The 23,207-nt window shown below is 41.9% G+C and overlaps 1 protein-coding gene across 4 annotated transcripts in view; it reads left to right on the top strand.

The window, feature by feature from the left end:
* Window positions 1-743: 743 nt before the first annotated feature.
* rhobtb4 (Rho related BTB domain containing 4) overlaps window positions 744-23,207 on the top strand; it is a 44,372-nt gene continuing 21,908 nt past the window's right edge. The window contains exons 1-2 of one of the 4 annotated variants that reach the window (XM_046035094.1): window positions 744-785; window positions 1,494-1,632. Coding sequence is in view for 1 of the 4 variants with exons in the window: in XM_046035092.1 (XP_045891048.1) it covers window positions 17,258-17,286 (29 nt within the window). In the remaining 3 variants the exon portion in view is untranslated. Of the gene's footprint in view, window positions 786-1,258; window positions 1,633-16,943; window positions 17,287-23,207 lie in introns of those variants that run through there. The other 3 variants (XM_046035095.1, XM_046035093.1, XM_046035092.1) reach the window with 3 other exon arrangements.

Here is a 23,207-nt window from a genome sequence, read left to right as displayed (position 1 = left end):
AGCTGGGCTACTACAGTGTCTGAATAACACAGACATGACAATAACATTTCTTTCTACTTAGAGCTACAGTTCAGTGTCTGCGCTGGACAATGGTTGTAGGCAGGATCCTCCCTTAGGGTGGAGACCTTTTGTACTACACAAGAGCTTTTACTAGACTTGAACATCCACCCAAATAGTTTCAAAATATATTGAGTGGGTAGAAAAGGGTAAAAACAAGGGTGTAAAAATATTTATTCAACTAAATGGACACTGTGAATTGTGTAATGTAAATAAAGCTATGTAAATAAAGATTTTCATCCTGGTAAAAAATGACTTGAATTTCTTAAAATGGTATGACAAGTCAAACATTGCAGTGATCATGTAATAAAGCACTAAACACTAAGTATAAGTTCCCAATTAAGAATATCAGACGCACACATGTGAGGCATAGGCTATAACACCCAGGACACTCGAAAATAGCCATATTATCAGTCCCTATAGGAATAAAATGGTTATGTCTCTGCCTCCTCACCGTGCGCACCGTCTGGCCTGGAAGCTGGCACACTCTCTTCTTTATGAATGGATGGGTGTGGCACTGATGACTAGCAATGAGGCTGTCGTCACTGCGCTCAGTTGATAGGCGCGGGCATGCTGTGGGTGAAGGCTTGTCCACAGTGAAACATAACTGGGCTCTGACACAGCTTTGGAGAGACAACAAGAGAAGGAAAGGGGAGGAGAGAGGGAGAAAGAGACATAGACAGCGGCGGCAGCTTGATCCTTAGTGAGGACTAAACTTCTGGCGAAAGGTTGGTGATAGGGGACTTTGGGGGATGAAAACAAGGGTGCGGTAGAACAAAAGGCAGACGGACTTTTATTTCAGGATAGTCATTGGTAATATGATAAGTAAACAAATCAAATAAATGGAAATCATTAGAGATTAGATGCGATGAGATCGGACAGATGTGATGGGGCTGAATTGCATGCGAGCTGATCAAAATTCGTGGAAAAAAACCCTCGTGCATTTGTGATATAAAGTCAATATCGAATATTTTTTTTAAGAAAACTCATCCAGCCTCGGCGACGCTAAAAAACAAACAAACAGACAAAAGAAAGTCAAGATAAAGGGCCTCCTCCTCCATGTGCTCTCCCCTTGTAGGTGTGACAGAAACAACAAAGGAACGTGAAAACTCGCATCAGGACCACAGGCGGACAACAGTCCAGACAGAGCACAATAGCGGGGGCCTGCAAACAAGAGCATGTCTGCAGGTTTTGCAATATGCAGCAGTCTTCATGTAATTACATTCCTCCTGGCGTCTCCCGGCTGCAACATTCTGGAGTGTTTTCTTGTCAGTCCTGGCAGATCTTCACTAAACGCGCGTTTGAAACGAAGCCGATAATTTGAGGACGAAGTCCACATGCTGAAACGTTGCGAGTGTTAAAACATGTGAGTTGTGATTAGATGTAGTCACACGGAGGAATGCTCTGAAGTGATCGCATGTGTTTGTGCCTTGCAGTATAATGGGGAGAAGCGAGAGACGAGCACTTCCCAGAATAAACTGAGGGGGAAAAGAGCAGCGGAGAGGTGTGAACCGAAAGTGGACGTCGAGCGGCACAGAGACCTGAACTGATTCCAGAGGTGAATGTCTTTCAAAGGTAGGGGCCACGGGAAATATTTTACATACTATATGTTTTAACTTGTTATTTAAACTGTAGCTATGTTCGCAACACAGCGGCCAGCGATGCAGACCACATGTGGATTCAGTAGATAGGCTTAGGGTTGCATAACGAATCGATTGGGTAGTTCACAGTTTAGCACTTTTGGACAAACCTCAGGTTGAACTTGAACTGCCTGGTTTTTATTTCTGCTCCGGATGGTGCTCGTTTATGAGTCTTTTGGGAGATATCAGCTAAGACTTCTTAGGCATCTCAGAGTAGGCTAAGTGCATTGGACTGTCATTTGTCTGATGCCTATACTTACAAAATCTTATTAAGTTATAAAACGCAAATTATGTTTTATGTTTAATGCTTAGACCAGGGTAAACGGTAAAGTTTATGAAACCAATGTGGGTGTGTCACTTTAAGTCAGCCCCAGACAAACTCTGCACACCATGTCATGTGGCTTCTGCCCTAAAGGGGCAGTTTAATATTTTTATGCGTGACAGCTTTTATTGTCTGTTGTACTGTGGTTTCTTTTTTTCTTTAAATTATAACTATATTAAGTCAAAAATGAAATACTCAACAATGAGATTCTAGTGATCACACAGAATATTACAATGTGGAATGATAATAAATAAAATAAAATACTTTTTATAAAAATCCTTAATGTGATTAAGGATCTACTTTAATAAGGTTTTCCTTGATGATAAACAATCAGTGAGTCAGTCTGTGCTTTGCAAAAGTCTAGGCATGGCTGAGGAGTAGAGTCACTGGTGTCTGCAGAGCCAAACAGTGGCTGCTGTAGTTACTGTATGTGCTAAAAGCACACAAAAGCCAAAACATGGAAGGACACTTGGTATGTCTGACAACAGCTACAAAACCATCCAGTTCCCAGCTACACCAACAATGCACAAATGAGTAGAATAGTTCCTCATTTTTTTGTTGCTTTCTCTTCATTTACACCCACCATCCCCCCACACCCACCATCTGTTGGGTGTGGGGGGATGGTCTGAAAGACTTGACATCAATTCCTCCGCTCTTTCCCATTCTTCTGTGTTTTTGTATCAGCTGTGGAATTTGAAACATTCTTTCTTTGTGGTGAGGATCATTCCTCTCCCTTTCCTCAGAGGAGTAAGTTGAATCCAGAGGAGGTCGTGAGTGTGTGTGGGTAACTGGGGCTTTCCAGTAGGGTTGCACACTGAACATTCCTGGGTGCTGGATGGCCGACTAGTGGGCCAAGTCCACGCAGCTGGGAGTCATATAAGAAGCTGTATCTTTGTGTGAGTTGCACACACGTATTCGGTCACATGCGCACACAGGCTGAGACAGAAACACACGCATAAGATGGTCTACTTCGAGCCCATGCCTCCCTCAACTGGACCCAGAAGGACTGGGGGCTGTGAGATGTCTGCATGGGAAAGATTTTTTGTATGTGCATGCGTGTAAGATAGGATGGAGAGTTGTAATTACCTCACAGAGAAGCACTCAAATGCACACATACACACACGTCCCTGGATTCCAACACAGGCATTCACACATAGAAAAGGAAAAATAAAACCAACAGAGACTCACAGTAACCGTACAACAGTGTCTTCTTCTCTTACCAGCATCACATGATGTTTGTCCTTTTAAGTAAGTTTTGGAGAGAGAGCAAACCTGTTGGTGGTGGTGGGGTGGGAGCAAGAGAGAGCGAAAGAGAGAGAAGCAAGTGATTGTGCTGGTGATGGCAACTGTACAGTTTGTTTCTCTCTTATTGGCTGCCTCTGGTTGTTTTTTAAACAGGGTGTCAGTGAGCAAAGAATGTGTATGCAAGAGCAGAAAGCACAGCTAGACAGTGAGAGGAAAGTTAGGGAACATAGGCCTTATGTGCTGGGAGAAGAGAAGAGAGGAGAAGAAGAGATAAGATGAGAAGAGAAGAGAAGAGGAGACGAGAAGAGAATAGAAGAAAAGAGATGGAGATTGTTTAAAAGTGAATAAGAAAGAAATTGAGCTGTGGAGAGAAAGAGTGGAGGAAAAAAGAGTGCAGATCCTAAAGAAGAGGGACACGAAGGGGTTTTGGCTGATGGGAAATTAGAGCAGAGCAGGCAGAGGGAGTGAGAGAAAAAGAGAGATTGAGAAAGGGGAGCAAATGAGAGAGAGTATGTCAGGCTCTAGATTGAATAGGACTGTATACATGATTAATCAGAGGGCGTAACATGTTGCTTGAACCCTCTTTCACCTCACATCCATACCCGCTCCCTCTTCTAAGTTGGAACAGAAAAAAGGGTAAGGAAAGAAATACAAGAAATTGAAATAAAAACAGTTCCTGCTTCTTCCCTCCAGACATTTTGTTCAGGTCAGGGGTGAAGTAAAAGCTTTGTTAGCTTCTCAGAGCAACCCCCCCCCCCCACCAACTCTTTCAGAAATTATTCCACATATCCACATATAAAACTCCTTTCAACATCTGTCTTCACCTAACGTCCTCTAATGTGGTAATCTGCTGCACTGTGTCACTAGCACTCCCACTCTCTCTATTTTTACTATATGTGTGATTAGTTTAATAGGCCTCTGCAGCTGGTCTGAATTAAAGTGAGCAAACAAATGTCATTATTAGTCTGGTCCACTAAATAATAAAAACAATATTCATATAAAATCACACACATGTGCCTGCCACTGTTTTTTTGACGTACAACTTATACCTTGCTTGTCACATGATTTCATGTATGCAGGAGGTAAAACACACCTAAACAAGGCCAGACAACTCATGTGTGAGGGAATGAGCTGTTTGTTTGGGTGTGTGGTGAAAGACTTGGATAAGAAGGTGTTGCGCTGCCAGTGAGGACAGGGGAGGGCAGGGCAAGACCAAGAGGCCGAGGGGAGATAAGAGAGCCAGTTAATTTCGGGGTGGGTGTCTTCTTTTGGTTGTGGCCACCCGGACAGCTCCTGTCTGGGCTGAGGCCAGGGTCTGACAGTGGCTTGTATCGAGAGATCCAGGCAGGCTGCTCTAATAGGGAGGCGTATTGCACAATCTCACTGTTGACAGAATATGGGGAAAGAGTACTGGGCCAAAGGTTTATCGCAGCAAAAAACGTTTTATTTTTGGTATGGTCAGTGCTTCTGGATTGTAATTAATTAACAAAAGTACACGATTTTTTTTCTGTATGTCAAAATAGTTTCTCAAATCCACCTCAGAAACTCAACTTTAGTGCTTGTTCCTTGCCTTAATTCTTTTCCAAGTGTCACTTGTCAAAATGACAGATTACCACAGGCCCGAGATAGGACAGGGTCAAGGTAGGGTCAGCTACTGTTCCAGCTGAAGAGGAATAAGGCTGCTCTTTAAAGAAGATGGCTGGCGGATTGATATAAAAGAAAAGGACTGACATGGGCCCTGAGGGTTCAGGCTAGAAACTCAAAATAGACACCCTTTTAATCTTAAACTTAAATAGTGTTTAAAGATTAATACTCCTTAATCCATGGATACAGTAAGTGATTGCATCTAAATATTTATGTCCTCAGCCCTTTTTTCTGTTTTATTTCACCAAGTCTGTTACTTACTGACTTAATGTTGGCAGGTACTTGCATATGTGTGCGTCTGCTTGTGTGTTCAGAATGAGACAGCATGTTATGCTACAGACACCGAGAGGCACAGCTTGGTGGCTTGGCTGTAGCTCACATCTATTTATGTTCATGTTTGTGTGTGTGCGCTTCTGTGTATCATGGTGATGTGGATGTATTGCTGCAACAAATATATCTTCCTGTGCATCTGCGTGTCATTATGCATGCATATTTTTGTATGTGTGCAGCTCTGTATGCAATTTGATCCCTGGGTGTCTCTTTCTTTAGCATCTGCTCCTCTCATTTGTGGCGGAAAGCCGATCCCCTGGGTGAATTGGCTCCAAAGTCATATGGCTGATGATATGCCAACTAGGTATTCAAGGGCATGTGTTCTGCAATCACAGATCACATTTCACTCCATAGGAGGTCTGAGGCTTTTATAAAGATAGTTATGTGTGTATTGTGGGGTACCACCGCATCCCCTACAGGACTTAGGAGGCTGCTCCATGCGCTAACCACTTTCCATGTCTGCATGAGACCATACAGCCCCATATGTCTGGCTTCTGTGTTGTTAACACAATGTGGTTAACTGTAGTGTCTCTCATTTTCAATCCTTGGCTGCCTATCTCTTCTCCTATCTGTTTGTTTTCACGTCTTGTCTGCATATCTATCCACCTGCCTTCCTGTAATAACAGCAACGCACATCCCATCACACACACTATTCAGCAGCTGTAGCTTCCATTAATTGAGAATTAAGAACCCCCCAATTAGCACCTTCGGCAGCTTCAGTGACTGTCTGTGTGAGAGAGAGAGAGAGAAAAAAAACTCCTGCAGGTGCCACTGCATGCTCAATGTCACGTAGACATTTGCCCTCATATCATTTTAGCACAGATTTCTGGTGTTAATGGGACACCAGAACAATGGTTAGTTGGTTTCTTTAGTCAAAGGGCCTGTATGCATCCAAACAACTTCCAACACACCCATACTTATTAGTAGACATACACAGATACAGACACAATGACAGAGAAGCACATGAACTTGCGTACCTATGTTTGCAAACACTTTCATATAGACATAAACACATTGACACTATTAGCCTGTCTATGTGTGTCTGTCTCTTCTCTGGTAAGAGCTGGAGGCTTTGAACTAATCTGTAGTGAGAGAAACGCCCAAGGGTGCCATTCCTGCTAATCGGGGTCAGACCAGTTTCAGTGTTGGCCAAGCCACTCATGAAACAGCAGGACCTTTGTGTTTGTTGTGTGTGTACATGTCCACTGGTAAAGGTTTTTGTCCTTCACACCTATTTTAATCTATCGTAATCAGTCACATGTGATTTGATCGAGGGATGCCGGAATTTTTGCAGTTTTGGGAGGCTGATGCAACCTCACTGACACTCTCTCCTGTCTCTCTCTCTCCACACACACACACACACACACACACACACACACACACACACACACACCAGAATGGATGAATCAGATTTGCTGATTGAGGGTAGCAAGTTGCAGATGAGAACTCTGTCATCATCCCAGTCAGTGTTAGTCTGACTCCTGTCTCTGTGGTTTGCTCCCCCCATGAAAATCTGAAATTGACTCACCATTTATTATGTGGTTTGGTTAGCCAGTTTCAGCTTGGATCTAATTTTAGTCTTTGCATACTTCAGGGGCCTTTCCCTGAAGTAAAAAAAATTACAGGAAAACGTAATACAACTTGAAAGTTATGTTGGTTCATTACAATTCAGCAACACACTTAAACCAGGTAAAATGTTGTGAATTTTAGCTTCTATCTAGATACAACTAGATAAATCAGTTTTGGTCATTTAAGGACATTCACTTCGTCATACAGTTTGGCAGTGACTTTGTTTCTCTACCTCCCACTAGAGTACATTGCTCTCATTTGAACATTAATATTTAATCAATATCGTCAATCGTCTCTCCTATTTAAAATCATGTGCTACTTAATACTGATGCATTTCTCAACAGAGGTCTTGTTATGCAGAAATATTGACTTCTTCAGTGTTGTTATGCTCCATTATGGCTGTTATGGTTTAATGTTAAATTTTACTTCCACCTCGACACAATGATAAGTAAAACAGTAGGGACATGTATTTCTAAACTAAATGGTTAAAAGTCAAAAATAGCACAGGACATTTTGATATGATTATATGTTACATTCTGTATACAAATTTCCAGAGTATCTGTGTGTTTCATCTGAATATTTCTCTGGTCTGAATGACCTCTGTTCACAAGTGGTTCGGATTAGCTGGGATCAACAGTAATGCACCATCCAAAAGAGCTTCAACACCGTTGGCCCTTGCCCTTATTTGAATGATTAAAGCCTGTGTAACCGTTCTGCAGCTTGGCAGGTGAATGACATGTGGTCACTGTATGCGGTGACTATTGTATGCTGGTTGTATCACTAGGCCATGTCGTGGCAGTGCAGAAATAACCAGACACCAGTATAGATTTTTCCATCACACTATTTTAGGATGCCCACTGTGCATAATGTATCAGCTGTGTGTGTTTGTGTGTGTGGGTGTGAATGTGCCTGTGCTGTCTTGTTTAATGGCATTCATGCATGTTGACCTCCATTTTGACAGATTGAAGCACAATGTGGGGTATTGCATTCCACATGGTGTCAGGTGAAAATCACATCTCCACATTTGGTGATTTTTGTGCTTTCAGGCCAGCTGAAGGATTACATGGCTCCTCTGCTGCCTGAGAAAATGGTTTGACCTCTCAGGGTTAAAACACCCACTCAAAGCCCTACTGGATAAAATCAAAAACTGCATTGCCATTGAGATAAATACATTGTTGTTTTGCTCTGTCTGTGAGATGCGAGGTTTTCACCTCACAACGGGTTTGTTTTTGTTTGTGCAAGTGCAATACAATATGAGGAACTCTAACAAACAGAGCAGCACAAATGGATAAACAACAGGCAGGCTATTTGAAGTAAACACAGCAAAGGACCTTCCTGTTATGTCTTGGCTCTCTGTAATGTGGTTTATTTGTCTGTCTATGTCTCAGTCTGTCTCTGATATTTGCTTTTTACACTCCTTTCCCTCCCCTCTGTTTCCTCTTTTCTATTTCTGTATCTGTGAGCAACAGTGTGTTTTAAATAGAGGCAGTATGATACGAGATGGGGCGGCAGGGTGGTGCGGTGGTTAGCACTGTCGCCTCACAGCAAGAAGGTTCAGACCCCGGGTTGCCCCGGCCCTTCTGTGTGGAGTTTGCATGTTCTCCCCGTGTCTGTGTGGGTTCTCTCCGGGTGCTCCGGCTTCCTCCCACCGTCCAAAAACATGCAGGCTAGGTTGATTGGCTACCCTAAATTGTCCTTAGGTGTGAGTGCGTAGTGCGTACGTGAGTGGTTGTTCGTCTATGTGTGGCCCTGCGATGGACTGGCGACCTGTCCAGGGTGTACCCCGCCTTGTGCCCGATGTTAGCTGGGATTGGCTCCAGCCCCCCCGCGACCCTGTACGCAGGATAAGCGGTTGACAATGGATGGATGGATGGATGATACGAGATTTCTTAGCTCGATACCAATATAGATATTTAGGATTAGTCACATTGAAAAAGATAGATATTAATCTTTTACACGAACACCAATTTGGATGTTATAGAGTTCTAACAACAAAACAACTGTATTGAGCTAATATATTTTACAGTTTTATAAACTTTACCTAACTATAGCAGTTACATACTGCAATTCTATTTCCATATCTGGGAACATAACAGTATATATATACACACATATACTGGATATATGCAGTATATAACATCCCAGGTAAACTTAATTTTAAGGGGTCAGAGTGTGCTGGCTTGATGTGCGGACTGTGTGCAGTGTGATCTCGGCAGGGCCTCAGCTCTGCTTCTCTGTGTCAGACTGAAGTCCAGTGTTTGACTTGGCTTCACTCTCTGTTTGATCAAGCTGTTTCTGGAATACTGACTGACCTGTGCTGAGGCCAAATGCATCTCTTTCCTCACAACTTAAGCATTTTTCCTTCACTACTGCCTCTTTTCCTGGTTGCTGTCACATTGATCAGAACTTTGTACAGTTTAATTGCATTTTATACATTTTTAAAGAATTAATAATCTAGCAATATGGCTGTCCCTGTGTGTTAATACATTACTAGATGCCCCACATTGCAGCAGCAAAACCTCCTATACGAGAGTAATGAGAGCTCTGTTTGCCCTCCCTCACCTTTTCCTGTTTGTTGTCTCAGCTATAGTTTACTCTGATACATCCTCACCAGACTGTGAGAGTGGCTGCAGACATTTCAGAGAGGTTACCAGCATTCCCAACATCTCTACAGGTAGCAGTGAGGTGTCAACCAGTAATGGACTTCATGTATTGATGGAAAGACCCCCCGGGAGATCACAAATTACAGTACTTTGTTGTTGGCCACCCATTGATCTGCCATTAATGGGCTGGTCAATAATGCTCTTAAATGTACCGTACAGGGCTCTAGAGCATGATGTTGGTATGGTAACCTATCACTGCACTTAAATAGAATGAAGGCATTTGATACTGTTGGCTCTATTGAGGATTACATATAGAACCTATTCACCTTAAAAACTATTACAAAGCACAGAGTATCACAACAAATGGCAAGTAGACATGTATCTTCAATTTCTGTTACGTGGTGACCTTCATTAGGTGACTATTAACAGGGCAGCTACAGTGATGCAATGAACAGCCAATTGTATTTCAGCTACCTGACAGGTCATCAGTAAACACCTGGTTTTAGTCTCAGTGCCTTGAATAAAGGAGAATGGACTTTGGACACTTCATACTGGCATCGGCAGTTATTCAGAAAAAGAAAATCCATCATACAATAGAATCCATCATAGAATGCAATAAAAACTAGAAGAGGTAGGATGATAAGAAAGTGGGACACCCCTTTGTTTTAATTTAACATGTGGAGTTTCCTCTTTTACATAATCTAAACAGTGATTCTAATACCCCAACCATTTACTTTTTCTTTGCTATCACCATATTAACACGGTCCAGGAATAAAATATCCCATGTAAGACACATAACCTCCCCCCTTATCCCTGCTGATGGATTTGCTAAAGAACATATTAAGAAATTACTAGGGATTATAACTGGATTAAATCAATTTCAAGCTGACATTGAATCCTCCGTGTATCTGGGGAGTAAAGTGTGATAAATCCAATCGGATGTGGCATAGAGAACATGTTCAGTGGATTACATTTGTTAAACTTGTTCAAGGCATGATATAGCAGAGATGTTTGACATCATTATGACCCCGGTGAGTCAGAATCCCACCGTCATGTGCCAGTCCTGGGTCTGTTCTCTATTCCTCAACATATTCATTCAGTCATTTTGCAGTTATTTGTCTTTCTGCCTTTTGGTGTGTAGTCCAACATCACAATGGAAAGTATATACTGATAATACTGAATAACTATGGGATATACTACACCTGTTTATTTACAAGTGCATTGTGACAGCACTATTCATATTTAAATAATAAACATTGGTATTTAAATGCACACCATTGGTAACATTGGACACCCTGAATACTGATGCATTCAGATAGTATTCATATTTTTAGTAGGGATTTTAGACCAGGCTCACTGGTTTGCCAACAAGATCACATCAGACTTTCAGTCTCTATCTCTTCTTTCTATAGTTGTCGTCTTTAGCTGCTTATGCAGTTCATGTCCTTAGCTTTACCCTAGCTCTGGTCTATATTCCCTTCCTCCCTGATCTTCATCCTCATTTCCATATCTGTCTCGTTCCTCAACCTGATTCACACACCCCACCTTGACGTCATCTACAGTCAGGCTCTTGACCTATACACCTAGCTCATCTTCATCCCTCTAATACCCTCATACCTGTGCAGTCAAAGAATCCGCCAAGCTAACTGACTCAGCACTCACTTCCAAAGGTGAGATCTTTCACTTTTCTGGAGTATTAGCTGTACTATCTAGCACATGTGCCCACTTATGAGTCATCCAGCTACTGTGATCTACACAGAATATCTGCGTATCTGTTGATATTTTAATGCAAATGTAGATTTTTCACTTCACTCTCCATTTGCTTCAAATTTTTGGAGAACATGTGAAACCCATACATCTAGTACATTTAATACAGTACGAATTGTGCTCAAACAACAAAAGGAAACATCTCAGGTTTTAAAAAGCTTAGATTCAAATGTGCTAATTTCCCAGCAAAGTGAGCTATCACTTTAAGAGTTAGGAGCAGCAGCTGAAGAGAACCTTAATAAGATTAGCCCTGCCACTTGACAGCCACAGCATAAGAGGCACCTCTACTGACCTGTGTGTCTCTATCCAGCAGAGTGTGCGTATTTGTTTGTTTGTGTGTGCACATAATATTAAAATTGTGTTTGTTAGTGGGAGTTATTTGTGTCTGCATATATGCCTCTATGTTTTTCTTGCCGCATGTATGTCTTATGTGTCATACATACATGAACTTAAGCATAGCAAGACAAGCAAGAAATACCTGTGCAACCTGAACCCCCTCAAGCCAGCATGGACACAACATATACCTAACTCATTCCCTCAACTATGCACAGTTTGCCTTTATCACAGAACATTTCTGCCACTCAGGAATTTAGAGCATGCAGCCAACCCTTCAAATTCTCTAACCCCCTTATTTTCCCCCCACATTGTGTGTCCCTAGACACTCTCCTGTCTTAGGGTGTGATTTTGGATGGTAAAATTACAGGCATGGATATTATACAAACAAGAAAACAATTAAACAGAAAGCCCACAGAATCACTTGAATTTCACACCAAAGCGTGTGTCCTACTTTGAGATGTTTTAACTACTGATGGCACCTGAGGCCATGCCAGGAAAACCATAGCCACGAGATAGCTGAGGTAACTTGACATGGGTATGTCCTGATAGTGGCAGATGTGCTGTTGTTGGTGGTGGTTGGGTGTACCAGATGCCACATGACTCTAAACTGGCTGATTTGGCAGTCGGGAGGCAACTAGTTGTGGACAGTGAGGTATATGCAGCACTGTGTTTTTGTTTATCTCAGGCACCGCTTTGCAAGAGCCAGACACCTCACTGTGAAACATTTAAGTTGGCATTAATATAATAATCAGTGGTCTGTTTATTCTCAGGCAGAGAGCAGGCAGTTAAAAACAGAGACCCCGCCCCCTCCACCTATCCCACCCTCAGCAGTGCTGTTTTCTCCTTCACTCATCCCACCCTCGTACCATCCTATCCTTCAGTTCAGCTATTCCCACCTCTATTCAGCCTTTGCCCAGGACCTCAAGCCACTTTACATTCCTGACATATTCCACCATCATGGCCCATCGTCACCAGCACAGGCTTGACTCAATCATACATCAGTATTGTGTCAATGAACACTCTACAGTCTGGGAGTCAGACTCACAAACGGGCATTCCACATACTCTGGTACTGAGGGAATAATACCTGGTGAAAAGTATGTTAACACAAAGTGTCTTATCTTCTGTTTAGGATGCTGAAAACCTTGGACACCGTTAAATAGCTCATACATCTTAATCATACCCAGTTCTGCTTCATGGCTTTTTCTCATTTTATGACAGCAGCTTATAAATATGCGTTGTAGTAGATGACTGATGTTTTAAAAGTACACAAAAAATGTACATATACATTCATATATTTTTCACAGCTGACTCAGTATTATCTCTCAACATAACCACACTTCAAAGAGGAAGAATTACCACCCAGTTTGTGGACTTTTTACTTAATATTTATTAGATACAAAGAAACATTTTTGTATAGTTTCTCTGGTACTTCAAAAGAATGCAGAAATGGTGATGCCAATAAAACACGAGGGTTATTTACCTGGTCTAATTAAAATGGTCTGTTACAGCCTTTTTGACATGAATCTGTACAATAATCTGCTTTTACTGCGCATAAGAGATATAAGGATGTATGTCTGCACAAAATAACATGTAGCGTTCTGACTAGTGTTCTGTTGCCTTTCTCTCTGTTGTAGTGTTTTCCTTTTTCTATTGTGACCAATTGAGTGATATCTCTTCATTAGGATATAATGAGGCAACAACAGCTGGTCACACAAATAGAGTTTTCCGGCTGACTGTAGATAAGACAGTTTACTGATAACCTTGCAAGTAAACAATGTCCCCTGCCTAACTCTCTCTCTTTTGCACTCTGTCTGTCTCTTATCTGGCGTTGAATGTTTTTCACTTAAACTCACACTCTGCTAACATGCCCATCACCCATCGCCAAATAGGCCAGCTGTTACAAAACACACTCTGTTTCATGCCAGGGTGCCGGCTCTGGCAACACATCTCAGCATGTCAAAGTGTGTGTGTATGTATGTGAGATAAAGATTAAGAGTGGGAGTGAAAAAGAGACTCAAAGTCAGAGTTTGACATAGATGTATGCGTATTTCTATGAATTAGTCTGGAATTTTTAGGAATGCCATTTTTCCACAAACTCATTTAACTTTAGCCTCCAGTCATATTTCTCACACCGTAGACCTTTTCTCCTCAGAGGAACAAATTTAAAATCCTTTGTTGTTGCATTTTTTCTTGTCCCTCTGCAAAACAAAAATGTGTTTTAAAGTCATCCTGCCAAAAAAAAACAAGCTAATGATGTCTGTGATGGTTCTCAGTCATCCAGGTCATAGATATCCAAAGAAGGTTAAAGTCAAGGGCAACTCTAGCTAATGATCTCATTCTGTAGATCTATATACATACACGTGGCATATAATGTTTCTTCTTGTGTGTGTTTGCATGTGTGTGTCAGGGCTGAAGGTAGAATTTAATCTTTGATACTGTTATCAGTTCCATGGTGCTGGAGGACTGTTTGGAAGACCACTGCAGCTCTGACCTACTTGTGTCAATGTACTGGGCTACATGTAGACTTATTTTCATTGAGTGTGTGTTGCGAGTGTGTGTGTATGTGTTTTTATTAGTGCTTGGGACAGTGTGTGTTTGAAGCGAACTCTCTGTGGATGCGGGGAGTGTGAGAAGCTGAGTGTTTTGACAGCTTTAGAACAGTTCCAGTACAGTGCTGGGACAAGGGGTGTGCTGGCCTGTTGGGTATTTGGGCGAGCTGTAGGGGTGAGAATAGGGTCAGTGAAGGAGCGGACGGGAGGGGATGAGAAGAAGCGAAGAGTTTCCTTCAAAGATGCTCTGTGGCCATGAAAATGATACCTGATATCCATTGCTCAATATTAAATAAACTCCTGATGTCATTTGAAATCAATCCATCTGAGGTGAGGCCTATCACTTGCACTATAATGTTAACAAGTGGAGGATTTTACTCACACACCAGCGACTATTTTGTAATAACTGGTGATACATTTTTAAAATGGTGGATTGTTGATGGCAAAATGAAGCCTTTTTCTGAATGTGTGATGAAAAGTGAGTGGATTTTCAGAGGTAAGATGAAAGTATTGTAAAAGGGAAAAGGGTATCGTCTTGGTATCACTTTTCAGCAAACCAAATGATACATTTAACCATGTAATTTCTCTTGAAATGTACTTTGAAGAGGAAATACTTGTTAACTGAGTCATATTGGATATTAATTGTGATTTACTGAACTTGAACGAAATGTTTTCATCTAAATAAACAAATGTAAACGTACCAATCCTTCAGTAAAACCTGAGGAACATTGGATGGGGTTGAATATACTGCCAACTAAACTGAGTGTTTGTCCAAGCAGCAGGACCCTGTTTGTTGAAGTAGTCATGCCAGAGAATGATCTCAGCTCATTCTTCCAACTTTAATCTCACCAAAGTGTAAAAGCTATGGGAGTAGTCTTCCCACACACTTAATAAAAGAGCCATAAAGATTGTAAACAAAGCCACACAGTCCTTTTTGTATAACTGTAGCTGAAAAGGCCAGACATCACCTCAGCCTGTGCTGCTTGAGAGTTCTCTCACAAGTGCACTTCTCCAACAAAGGGGCTGCCTCTCCACATTTCCCCCTGCTATCCCCAGCAGCATTCCAGCCCATCTTTCATGCTGTTTCATTCTGGCCATGCCAGCCAGGTCAGGGGGCAGTGTTTTCTCATGGCTTCAAGACAACTCTGGACAATTAAATAAAACAGACATCTCCGCTATTGTACGTTGAAATTCTGTTCACTTAATTGTGGTGTTGGTGCTGTGTTATCATTTGTGTGCTTTTGCATATTGTGTGCAAGAGCACATGTACATGAAAACACATACCTTTACGAGTTTGCAGGGATAGACTGAGGAGGCCAAGAGTCAATTAATAGATTTGCGGCATATTGTCTGACAGCCACTGCTGGTCTACACTAGGATATCTGACAGAGATGTAACTCTCTGTGCAGTGTCCTTGAATGACAGCACTGACATAATGTAGCAGACAGAGTTTATACTCCTTTATTTCAGAGAGGTCAGTACCAGATTGTACCAGTAGATGTCTGTCTTCAGTCTTCCACCGTCATGAAAGAAAGTTGGTGGATCAGACTGTCCTGGGTCCCTACATGGCAAAACACTGAAAATATCCCCAATGAATTGTTATCAAAAATGTAATCTAATACAAATTCCACTTTCACCTTTTATCTCAATTTGCAGGCATGGCTATAACGACAGCCAGATGGACTCAAAAGAAGGTTGTGTCTCAGTAACATGTCTGGGCAAAGTCTTCAGTCGGATAACATCACATTTATTTAGTTGTTTTTTTTTGCCTATTGGGGACATGGCAGCATTTTTATTCTCTGGTACAGCTTAACATTACAGAAATGAATTCCCAGACATTGAGATCTTGGAAAAATATGAGGGTAAAAGGTGGGTTACTTTCCACAGCAATCCATGATCTGCCTTTTTTTCTTGGCTCTTGTATTGGCTTTTGTAGAAATACTCATGTGTTGCTATGTGGTAGGTAGTTGCTATGCCTGAACACCCAGAATAACCATAGAAAAAAAATTCTCTCCATTGCCCATGAGTAATAACTACTCTATTACATCATTTATGTGGATTATAGTTTTGACAGAGCATGATTTATATGTATGAGTAGGGATTAAAGGTGAGTTTAAGATAAATCCAGATGGATATTTCTAATTTTACACAATAATCATTGATTTTTATTTATTTTAGTAAATGTTTGCCATGCCTTTTCTTTTTCTTTTAAGTTCACCATCCCTCTTCTCTACGTAGCCTAATAATGACAGCTGAGAGTCATAATGGGATTGAGTATCTATAACCAGCCCAGCGGTAGATGTGAGTGCTCCACCAACAAAAGGCAGCATGCATTGCAGGATGTTGTGAGTTAACAGGGTAGGAAGTGCACAGCTTTGCAGATATGATTGGCTCTTGTGTTCTAATCTCTGATGACACATTAAAATGCTCCTCCTCAGCTCAAATATCGGACAGTTGAAGTCAGTGCAACTTGTTTGGATCGTTCAATAGCTTTTGGTGGTTAACATTTATGTAGAAGAAAGCTATTTGATGGCTGATTTTAATTTTAGAAGTCACTAAACAGAGCAAAATTGAAATTGTAAGTGAAAATGAAAACGCCAGGGTTTGACTTTGATATTTTAATTATTGTATAAGCGTTCTCTACTATAAATTCTTCCATTAATTCCTCTTTGTCTCTAGTCTACCATCGTGTCACGGCTAGAAGTAACCATGTAGCCTATCGATTATAATCGAAATAACTTGCGAGCTGCGCTCTACTGAAAATGTCCCTTTTTCTGACCGCACCTGAACGCAGCACAACATGAGTTGGGTGACTTGCGCGTGACGCGCAGTCGTGGAGGCGTGCCTCAGAGGGAATCAGCTGGGGAAACAACAACATAAGCAGGGTGGCTCAGACTAGAGCAGTCTTTATGCTAGTTATGTTTAGATTTCATCCAAAAAAGCTTCCGTTTAAAATCAAAGCATTATATCAGGACTGCCGCAGCGAGTGCTCCACTTGTTGACGACCGTGAGACGTTAGATTAAGGAGGCAGCGGGGGGAAGTAAGAGGAGGATGTGACAAGGCAGAGGTCCTGTGCTACGTCTGTAGTTATACGTGCTCTTTGACAAACAACGGGACCACCGCGGCCACCTCTTCATTCTTGGCGCGCCTTTGTCCGGTTTGAGTGACCGGCTGAACCACCAGCAGTGTGGCATGTGGGTCAATTCCGGAACCGTCGGAAGGTAGGGACCCCAGCTGCAGGAATACTGGTTCACATGCTAGCAGTGCAATTCCTGCTATGCACAAAACAATCCACACACAGCTTGTAATATCTTTTTCTCCAAATATTCTGAGATCATCGACTGTAGCTGTTAAATTCACATTTTGGTGACTTTATTGGATTTAACAATAATACCAGTGGCTCTTATATTTCACATGTATGAAAACTTTTAAGCAAGAGATGTTATAATGGAAGATTATTGTTAGTTTTTAATCCCACGCGTGCTGCACAGACTGCTGTTATTAGAGCCTTTCAGTGTTGAAATGCAGCTGATGGGCATGGCACGTTATGCAAGACTTAGCAGCGCATCATTTAGGATACAGGCTGATATTCACCTGCCTGAATACAACATCGACATGTTACGACCGCGCTGTGTATCCTGCATTTATCCCCAGACATCGATGACAATTAATGCAGTAGGCTACAATAGATTGATTGTGGAATCGGTTTCCAAAAAAAATATGAATGAGCCAGGTGGTTATGAATGGCTGCAAGGGGAGGGAGCACACGAGGTGCTTTTCATTGATGAGTGTGGTGATGCTACAGTAGCCTATTTACTGAGACAATAGATAACGTGCAGAATCTCAGTTTGCAAAACGGCACCTGCGCGCGCATGGTCACACGCACGCACACGCATACACTCACACACACACACACACACACACACACACACACACACACAGTAATACTGATCCTGTGGCTATGACGTCATCCGAAGGCTCGTGTTACCCAAGTAGCTGGTGGCAGGGGGAAGACTCACTTCTATAAGGAAATTAATAACAAAAGTAATTCTACATGAGGAGTTTTGAATTGACAATATTTTCATTTCCCATCATCAGCATTAAATCATATCATTGCGAAACCATTTGGCACACCTCTCTTCCATATTGTGCAATCTTTGTCTTTTGGCCAATATATTTATCTCCTGAAAAGATGTCTATTAATGGACACCCTGTTAGTGTGGCCCCTCCTTTTGTGTTCTTAAATTCAGTATTTATTTCAGCCTGCTGGTAAAACTTTTTGTTTGGTTTTTGACCTTCTGTCACTACTACTGTTGGTGACTCAATGATGGGGGCTGTCATTATGTATACTGTGACCGTCAGATGGATCTGGAACAGAGCTAGTTATTGTCCTGGTTAGGCACTATGCCAAACGCTTTGACTGTGTCAACAGCTTTGAGATAACATAGTGCAGCACTGACAGACCCACATGGAAGAGTCAGCCAGCATTATATGGCTTGCTTGAATGTTCTGACCCCTGTATCAGGCTTTAGTGGGAGGAACATGGAAGTAATAGACCTTACAATTGTGTGTATCTTTTATGCTTGATGTGTGTGTCCTCTTTGGCCTGAAGCCAGTATGTTATAAAATGGCCCATAGAGCTTTGGTGTGAAAAAGTATTTTACTTTTATCTGTGTCCAGCACTGTTGGTGATATGTAACTATATAGTGTACAATAGTTTGATCATTAGCGTCCAGGCTATTTTTGAATTGTAAGGACCAAGGTTTTATATTCTAGCCCATTTTTAAACATGATTTTACATTATGTTTAAATCTCTTGTTACATTCCCAAAGGAGATATGTGACCTGGAATATTGTCTTTCAGGCAAACTTAATCCACCTCTCCATCGACAAAGTTTGAATAATATTTGGGTCACTGACTGAGTCTGCTCAGTGTTACAGTAATTCACAAATTCTTTGACTCTGATTTTTAGAGTAAAACATAAAATGCTGCACTTAAAATACTTTCTAATTCTCACATCAAAAATGAGGCTATCATATCTATCACTGATGCAGAGTATGAGAACATTCTATATGTATCTTATGTACGATAATTGTGTCCTGGTTGCATTTTGAGTATGCAATGGTAATTAAATGACCTGTGCTAATATGAAACTGTCTTTGCAAAGCCGGTGTGTTTTGTATATGATGGAAACTTTTTTGGCAAGAATGTTTTGCCCTTTTAATTAAGACTTGACCTCTCAAAACAGCGCCAAAGCAATCATATAGCACTTTACTTGTCAGTGGTAAATGGCAAAGGAATTGACAGCTCATCAGAAAAGTCTTGAAAAGAAAATAGTAACAATGGGCAAGAAAGCAGAAGCGAATGAAATGAAAGTGAATGGCAGGCATACTGGGAGATAATGTTGTATAAAAATATTCTGTATTCGAGTGGATACTGGAAAGTATAAGGGCATGAAATACAAAACAAAATAAAGATAAATAAGTTAAGACAGCTGGAGAAAAGGAGAGAAAGAGTAGGTGGAAAATATGGATAGGGGAGGAGGAAAATAAGCGATAAAGGAAATGAAGGCATCAAGAGGAGCCTTTCTGTGTTTTCAATTCATTATTTGAGCAGAGAGACGAAACGAAGAAGGCTTTCCCAAACAGGCGGGAATGCTGCTCATTTGTTAGGATCGATGCGTACATATCACTGTCTGCCACAGGCCGTAACATCTGCAGTAGGTGAAGCAAGTACGTGCCGGCGTGCGTGTGGGTATGTATGTCTGTGCCAGTGTGTGCGAGTCTGTGGTCTACTGTCAGCCTTCCATGGTGCCAAGCAGAGGCTACAGACCAGATTATGTAACCAGTCTGTGCCAGCTGCGCCTGTGGCAGTCACTGTCTCAAACACCCGTATAACACACACACACACACACACACACACACACTTTCCTTCCCACACAAGAGCATATACACTTTAAAAGCATACACAAGTATGAATGAGTAGATACTTTCTGCCACGAGAGCAGATTTTGAGAATAAATATTATAAAAGAATTAGGTTGCATACATGATTGCACGTGTAACCATAATTTCTCCCAACAATTACACATGGACACTTTAACTATGCAGTCAAGCCCATGATAGTGTAAACCCCTTTGCTTTGTGTGAGTGTGCAAGTGCTGGACCATGTTTAAAGTGGGTGGTTATTGAGGTCATATTTTTGCAGGGCTGGGTGGAAGAAGCGGAGAGGCAGGCGGCTTTGTTAGGGCATTGGGGTGAACTCTAGCCCCAAGGAAGAGGACAAGAAAGAAGCGGGTTGGCCACTATGGAGGGTTTTGGGACGAGCAGTTGCTGCCAGTGGATCGCTAAAGGTGTTACATAACAGAGAGAGGGAGACAGAAGGGGAAGTAGACCGGGTGTGGGAGGACTGTGTGCTTAATGCTGCTCCTTGATTGCTATCCAGAAAAGTGTGAGGTCATGTATAAATATAGCGGATGGGGCATGAAGTCGAATGTGAGAGTAAAACTGGCAGAGGAGATGAAAGAGGGGCGGTGGAGGGAGGTTACTAAAAGACAATGAGTGAAGGATGGAATAACTGAGAGCTGGAGCATTGCATTTGGAGGATGAATACAGAATGGGAAAGAGAGTGAGGGAGTTTGTCAGCGGGTCAGAAGGTGTGATTGAGTCAGCGCAGCTGGGAACAAACCAGACAGAGCTAGACAGACAGAGGGATAAATGAACGGATTTAGAATGGAAGCAACGGGTGTGTATAAAAAAACAAAAGGTAAAGATGCCAGGAAGTCTGCAACAAGAGAGATCTGTAATCCATCTCCTTATGAAACCCCCTCTGGCCTTAAAGCAAAGCCAAACTGAGATGCACTGACCAAATTATGCATGAGCTTCTTTGTCTGTCTAGTCCTCCTGCGCTGAACACACACACACACACAGACTCAATCCGTGACATTCTAGAGTAAACCAGAAGGTCGGCGTTTGTGTGTTGAGTGGGCGTCTGAGTTCCTGTCACAGTGTTCCTATCACTGTGGTCTTGCCTACACCCGTCAATATGTCACTATAACACATGCACAAAAAACTGGGGCAGAATCTCATTTTCTCTTTCACACACACATTTATTTGTTACATTCCGAGTCTTCATTGTCCTTGCAGCCTTGTTGGGAAGATGACACTGGCCAGCAGATGAAGTGTAGACTACTCTATATAGTTCTCTATAGATTGTTGGCTAAAAATGAAACTTGAGCTCTACTGTTTCTCTTTTTACTACTCTGAGCTGCACCACTCTGCTCTCACAGTCTCTGGCTTCTGCTCATCCTTCAGTCATGCAATTATAAATAATTGTTGAAGTTTGTGAAAGCTCATAAGGTTCAAATACAAACCTGAGAGCAGGTGCATATCTATCAAGTTCAGTGATGTGTGAGTAGGCATTTGTGTTATGTGTGTGGACTGATGCATGACTGGACTCTTGCTCGGAGCCTGATGCAGAGCCTCAGATGGAGGATGATATCTGGGAGCCGGGTACTCTTGATCCCCCTGAGAAAATGTCCACACCGTCACCAATGCCGCCTCCTGGTTACATCACTGCTCCTCATCATTCTATGCCTCACAGACCGTCCCTAAGCTCATTACCACATGCACATGCATACAAGCACGCTCACATGCACATACATGTACTGACTTCCATACTCCCTGTGGGTCAAAGTAGAGGATCTACAACTGTACTCAGGTCCCTCCTCTATCTCTTTCTGTTAGAGAACCACACATTTGACAGTAGAAAGAAGCATCAGCAGGAAAAGCTTTGATTTGATCACCTGAGCAGACTTAGTTATTGTTGGTCTTGCCCTTATGATCCCCATGGCATGACTGACGGATTGTAATGCTGGGCTGACAGTCCCTCTTTTTCTCTCTAAGACTCTAATAATCCCCTCCCTGTCTAGTCTCTCTTGCAATCCCTTTTACTTATCTACTATTGCATTGGAAATTCTGGGAATTAACAATACTGTGCATCCTCTCATTTTTGTCCTGTTCTGCTCATAATTCCTTTGCCACATATGTGGGTTTTTCAGGACCACTTGTGTAGTTTGTCACACTCTGCCTACTGCTGCTTTGGCAGCTGCCATTACCATTAGGGAGCTAGCTGTTAGATAAGTGCAAGGTTGTGGTTACTTTTTATTGCTTCTTCTATCTCTCTCCTCTACCTGTAGTACGTGCCTCTGAAGGTGTTGTGGCCAGACAGGTGACTAGGGAAAAAAAAGGGTATTTATAACTTTCAAAGGCACAGTTCTATCTGTTCTATATGGACCATTCAGGAAACAGCCTCTTTGAGAGAGACTTTTCTTCAGCTCAGATAGACAAAGGTAGGCTCTCTGCGCTTTACTTCCTCGCTGATGTAATTGGGACTTTTTTTAACAGGAAAGATGTTTTTGTTGTTGTTGACAATGGAAAGTGATGTCTGAATTATGTGGGGGATAAATAAGTTCTACATAGCAGCAGTGGTATTATGAACAACTTGTCGGTGTGTGTGAGGATGTGGAGAGTAGGTCATGGCTGAATAGCAGGGGTGCATGCATGACCCATGTGTCCGATGAATTGATGCCATTTTTAGCTGCTGGTATATGTCAGTGCTGGACATCAGCATCCACATCAATGGAATAAGAAGAGAAGGTCTTAATGAATGTTTTAGATGCTCTATTTATGGGGCCGTGGGGTGAGTCTTTGAACTAGTTGGATGGATGACTGATTAGCTGACTACAGGTCTAACTGTGTGTGTGGGGGGTGGTTATGCAATTGAACAGTCTTCTTGGAATGTTTTTAAAAAAATGGGTAGTATTAACATGGGTAACAACATTGACATGTCAGAAATGTTTGTAAGCAGTTTATGGAAAGGGGATCTTGCTAAGCCTTTTACAGTGATGTGTGGTTTAAAAAGAGGAAGTCAGTTGAGCTGTGTACATAACCACCTCCGCCTTGTGTTAAGGTTAGGATTTGACAGGTGGTCAAACATGCAACCACACTTTTTTCTGTTGTGTTTTTTCCTCTGTGCATGCCTACAATAAATATGTTTGACCCCAAAAGGTGATGCACAGCTCCTCCTGGGCTCCCGAATGACCTAAAAATAGTTAATTACAAATGCCTTTTATGAAGGATTTT

This window comes from Micropterus dolomieu, linkage group LG21, assembly GCF_021292245.1.
Source record: "Micropterus dolomieu isolate WLL.071019.BEF.003 ecotype Adirondacks linkage group LG21, ASM2129224v1, whole genome shotgun sequence".
Classification (NCBI taxonomy): Eukaryota; Metazoa; Chordata; class Actinopteri; order Centrarchiformes; family Centrarchidae; genus Micropterus; species Micropterus dolomieu.
Note: the sequence above shows the minus strand (reverse complement) of the source record. Positions and strands in the feature narration are given on the sequence as shown.